The 5,932-nt window shown below is 38.8% G+C and overlaps 1 protein-coding gene across 1 annotated transcript; it reads left to right on the top strand.

Moving 5' to 3' along the window:
- The first annotated feature begins 3,329 nt into the window (after positions 1–3,329).
- On the top strand, positions 3,330–3,719 carry LOC145104821 (uncharacterized). Its single transcript, XM_079041994.1, has one exon. The coding sequence runs from the start codon at positions 3,330–3,332 to the stop codon at positions 3,717–3,719; it is 390 nt and encodes a 129-aa protein (XP_078898120.1).
- Positions 3,720–5,932: the final 2,213 nt, after the last annotated feature.

The following is a 5,932-nucleotide window of genomic DNA, read 5'->3' as shown; positions in this document are numbered from 1 at the left end:
AAACAAGTCCCCATGTATGCTAAGTTCCTTAAGGAATTATGCACATCTAAAAAAAGTTAAAAGGGAATGAAACTGTCAAAGTGGGTGAAAATGTATCTACAGTGTTACAGAAAAGACTACCTCAAAAATGTAAGGATCTGGGTGTTTTCATGGTTCCTTGCAAGTTAGGTAATATTCATGTTCCACGAGCTATGCTAGACCTTGGAGCTTCTATCAATGTTTTGCCATATTCTATTTTCAGAACTTTAAATATTGGCATATTGAAGAAGACCGAGGTGATCATTCAGTTGGCTGATAGATCTTTAGTACATCCAAAAGGTGTGCTAGAAGATGTGTTAGTCCAAGTGAATGAGTTAGTATTTCTAGCTGATTTTTATGTCCTTGATATGGATGATGATGACTCACCAAATTTGAGTTCAATTCTTCTAGGAAGACCCTTTTTGAAAATAGCTAGGACAAAAATTGATGTTTATGATGGTACATTGTCCATGGAATTTGATGGAGAGGTGATAAATTTCAACATCTATGATGCTATGAGATATCCAAGTGATATTTCATCTTTGAATTTTGTGGATATCATAGAACCATTGACAGAGGAGTGTTTTGATTTGTCTAATATTGATGTGTTAGCTCTCATTTTAGACAGAAATCTTCAAAAGGAAAAAGTGGAAAAACTTGCCAAGCAATTTAAAATTGATGAAGAGATTATGGAAGTTGTATCTTGCATTGATGAAAAGAAGAAAATGAGGTTTGATGTTCCGAAACTGAAGTTATCGTGCCTAATGAGAAACTTGTTCCTTCTATTGTGCAGGTACCGGAATTGGAGCTCAAGACTTTACCCGAGCACCTTAAGTATGCGTATCTTGGAGAGAAAGAGACTTTGCCAGTAATCATTTCCACAAAGTTATCAACAAAAGAAGAAGAAGAGCTTGTTACCACTTTGAAAGAGTATAAGGAAGCTATTAGATGGACTATAGCCGACATCAAAGGGCTAAGTCCTTCACTTTGCATGCACAAGATCCTTATGGAAGAAGATTACAAACCCTCCCGAGAAACTCAAAGGCGTTTGAATCCTCCAATGATGGAGGTGGTGTAGAAAAAGATTTTGAAGTTGTTGAATGCGGGGATGATCTATCCTATATCGGATAGCAAATAGGTAAGCCCGGTCCAAGTCGTACCAAAGAAGACAGGTATTACCGTTACAAAGAATGACCAAGGTGAATTAGTCCCCACCCATGTGCAAAACGGGTGGAGAGTTTGCATTAATTATAGAAAACTCAATTCCTCAACCCGGAAAGACCATTTCCCACTTCCCTTCATTGACCAAATGTTGGAAAGGTTAGCGGGAAAAACACACTATTGTTGCTTAGATGGGTATTCCGGTTTCCATCAAATACCCGTTGCACCCAAGGATCAAGAAAAAACCACTTTCACATGTCCCTTCGGAACATTTGCATATAGGCGGATGCCTTTTGGACTTTGCAATGCTCCCGCCAATTTTTAAAGGTGCATGGTAAGTATTTTTTTCGGAGTATGTTGAGGAAATCATTGAAGTGTTTATGGACGATTTCACTGTATATGGTAATTCTTTTCTTGAGTGTTTGGGTAATTTGAAAAAGATTTTGCAAAGATGTATTGAGACCAACCTTGTTTTGAATTATGAAAAGTGTCATTTTATGGTTGATAAAGGTCTCATACTTGGTCATATTGTGTCTTCTAATGGTCTAGAGGTAGACAAAGCAAAAATAGATGTCATCAAGTCTTTACCTTACCCCACTTGTGTTCATGAGGTACGCTCGTTTCTTGGTCATGCAGGTTTTTATAAAAGATTCATCAAAGATTTTTCCAAGATATCCCGTCCCATGTGTGAGCTTCTACAAAAGGATGCAGAGTTCGAATTTTCCAAAGAGTGCAAGCAAGTTTTTGATCAGTTGAAGGAGTTTTTAATCTCAGCACCAATACTTCAATCACCGGATTGGAGTTTGCCCTTTGAAATCATGTGTGATGCTAGCAATCATGCGGTTGGTGCAGTATTGGGGCAAAGAAAAGACCGAGTTCCTCATGTCATTTATTATGCCTCAAAGACACTTCATAGTGCACAAGCCAATTATTCGACAACTGAGAAAGAATTGCTATCTATTGTCTTTGCTTTAGAGAAATCCCGTCAATATTTGTTAGGTTCTAAAGTGATTGTTTATTCTGATCATGCAGCTATTAGGTACCTACTTGCAAAGAAGGATCCGAAGCCTAGACTCATTCGATGGGTATTACTCTTACAAGAGTTTGATATTGAAATCAAGGACAAGAGCGGAAAGTCAAACCTTATGGTTGATCATCTTAGCAGGATTGTTTCTCCCGATGATTCAACTCCCATTCATGATGCATTTCCCGATGAGAACCTATTTTCAGTAAAAGTTGCCCCATGGTATGCCGATATTGTGAACTACATTGTCACAAATTAATTTCCACCAGATTTGACTCGGTGGCAAAAAGAAAAAATCAAGAAAGAAGCCAAGAGGTATGTATGGGATGAGCCATATCTGTGGAAATATTGTGCTGATCAAATGATTAGACGATGTGTGCAACAACATGAGGTATCTTCTATCTTAGCATTTTGTCACTCTTATGCTTGTGGAGGGCATTTAGGTCCTCAAAGAACTGCAAGAAAAGTATTAGAGAGTGGATTTTACTGGCCAAGTATTTTCCATGACTCTTATGTTTTTTGTGCAAGCTGTGATAAGTGTCAAAAGATGGGTCCTTTAAATTCAAAGAATCAAATGCCCCTAAGTCCCATTTTAGTTTGTGAAATTTTTTATGTTTGGGGCATTGATTTCATGAGACCTTTTCCATCATCTTCGGGTTTTACTTATATCCTTTTGGCTGTGGATTCTGTTTCCAAGTGGGTGGAAGCAAAAGCTACCCGTACTAACGATTCAAAAGTTGTGATAGATTTTTTGAAGGCTAACATATTTTCTAGATTTGGTGTTCCAAAGGCCTTAATCAGTGATCGTGGTACACATTTTTGCAATCGTATGCTCGGGAGTGTTTTGAAGAAATATGGTGTTACTCATAAAGTTTCCACAGCATACCATCCACAGACAAACGGACAAGCTGAAGTGAGCAATCGAAAAATCAAGGGTATTTTGGACAAAACTGTCAATATAACAAGGAAAGATTGGAGTACTCGTCTTGATGATGCTTTCTGGGCATACCACATTGCATTCAAAACTCCAATTGGGATGTCTCCATACCGCATTGTTTTTGGGAAGCCATGTTGATTACCCGTTGAGTTGGAGCATAGAGCTTATTGGGCAGTCAAACAATTCAATATGGATTTAAGTGAATCGGGAAAGAAGAGGAAGCTTGACATACAAGAGCTTGAGGAGATACGCAATGAAGCGTATGAGAATGAAGTCCTTTACAAAGAAAAGACGAAAGCATACCATGACAAGATGATTTCACGCAAGGTATTTCAAAAAGGTCAAAAGGTATTACTTTACCATTCTCATTTTAAATTAATTCCTGGTAAATTAAGGTCCCGTTGGGTGGGACCATTTGTTGTTACTAATGTTTTTGAGCATGGTGCAATAGAGATCACAAGTGAGAAAACCGGGAAGATATTTAATGTGAATGGTCATCGTTTAAAGCCTTATTATGAAGGATTTGAAGTCAAAAACGAGGAAGTGGAGGAAGTAGCGGACCCAAAGTACCAAGATTGACAAATAATTGGGGTCCATGTCGAGCCACCGACTTTAAACAAGGGCAGCTACCCGAGAGGCAACTCGGGGGTATTTTGGTCATATTTGTAAAATTTTCATATGGACATTTTCTTTTAAGTTTTTGTGTTCCAAGGTTCTTAGAATAACTAGGGGAGTCTAAAAATAATTTTTATGAAGATTGGAAGCGAGCGGGTGCGGAAATAAGAAAAATCAAGGTGCGTCTCTCAGAACATTACACGGGCCGTGTAATGCATGTCTTTGCAAAACAAGGCCATGTAATGAAGCTTGACTCAGAATTTTGTGGCGTTACACGACCGTGTAACAATACCCTTACCATTACACGGGCCGTGTAACGAGGTCTGTAAACAAAAATAAAATAAAATAAATTTTGCAGCTTCCATTCATTCATTCATTTCAATCGTGACTCCTGTCTCTCATTTTCCCTCGCCATACACGACCGAACAAACACACATACATCTCAAATATTCAATTTTCCATGGATTTAAGCAACCAAGGTATGATTTTTCACTCTCCTTTCTTCTTCCTTACACTCAAGAAGCTTCAAAACACCATTTTAATGGTGATTTTCGGATTTTTGGAAGAACCCTAGAAATTGGGGTCCGAAAATTTTGTTTTAATTTCTTCAAATTGTTTGTAGGATAAGCTTGGGGAAGCATTGTGGAAGAGATTACAAGTGATTTCAAGCACCAATTTCGTGTTTCAAGCTCCAAATCGGGTATTTTCCTTCCAATTCTTTGACTTTGCATTATTAGTCAAAAAGCTTTAATCTTTGTGCTTAAACTGTCATATTGAGTGTTAATTGTGTGTTGGTCATATTAAGTGGTTGTGAATTGTGCTTAAGAGTCAAATTTTTGCGCTTAAATTGTTTCTCTCATGGCTTCATCATCTCGTGGGGGTGGTAAAAAGGGTAATTCCAAGCGTTCTAGAGTCGTTGACTCTAGTGTTAGTCAACGTGACCCACACCCTCCACGCCAAAATTCGGGTGCATTGGCATTCTTAGACTCTCAACAAGAAGCTAGGTATCACAATTTTCTTGGTCGTAGGCGTGCAGCACAGAAATTTGCGGACATGCCCACTCTTGAGTCCCTCCATATACATGACCAAGTACGTGTTTTGTTCAGAAATATTGGATGGGAAGGTTTGTTGTCATTGCATGATGTGGGTTATGTCCAACCCACTATTGAATTTTTATCATCTGTTTCCTTCAATCATCGAACCGAGTATCTTTCCTTCCGTGCTTTTAGTCGTAATTATCAATTGCATAAAAATCAATTATGTGAACTCGTTGGTGCTCCAATTGCTAACACTTACAACCCATTTCACATTTTTAATTTTCCATTTCAAGAGGATGCTAAAGCTTTTTGGGAGAGAATTTCAGGATTGAGATATTTTCCAAGTGCTGCCAAAGCATCAAGTATCATTCATCCTGTTCTTAAGGCCACTCATCGCATCCTTGCTTCTATTGTATTTCCACAAAATGAGATAAGCAAGGCTGGCCAAAAAGAATTAGAGCTTATGTGGTGTATGATCCACAACCCAACTCAACTTCTTGATTTTGGATTATGGATCATTTTCAAATTGTTGAAAATATCCCGCAGCACCAGTGGTAAATTACTTTGTGGCGGTATGATCACAATTATCCTCAAACACCCAACTCTTGCCATTCGCTTTCCACCCGGTCTCGATGTCATTGAAGGAGAAACTCGTCTCACAACAAACATCTTGCAAAATATGCATTTGTTTCACTTGGATGATGAAACGCATAACGTTTGTTGGGCTGTTGATAGCTGCGACTACCTCCGTATTGATCATCAGAATTCCCAACTTCTAGATTGTCTAATCCCATTCACAACACTGTGTGGCGCCTTAGGTCCAATTTAGGTGTTCCGCTGCCCGAGCCTGATCCTGATTCTAATGAGGATGAACCCATTCCTGATGCAACCATACCTGATGCTGCTGCTCCAGTGCAGCAAGAGCCTGTCATGCATCCCCATCATGACATGTATATGCAAGAATTTCGTAGGTTGCATGAGGACAATCGGCGTTTGCATCGTGACTATTCTGAACTTTATGATAGTGTTTGTGAGATAAATACTGAGATGGTGGAGTTTAGGGAAGAGTTTTATACCTTTAGAGACAATCAACAAGCACACAACCAACATGTGGATTCCCTTGTGACCGACATGTATAGG

The sequence above is a fragment of the Lactuca virosa genome, chromosome 4 (genome assembly GCF_052849685.1).
Source record: "Lactuca virosa cultivar CGN04683 chromosome 4, Lactuca_virosa_CGN04683_v6, whole genome shotgun sequence".
In the NCBI taxonomy this organism is placed as follows: Eukaryota; Viridiplantae; Streptophyta; class Magnoliopsida; order Asterales; family Asteraceae; genus Lactuca; species Lactuca virosa.
The sequence above is the reverse complement of the archived record's forward strand: the minus strand, read 5'-3'. Positions and strand labels throughout refer to the sequence as shown.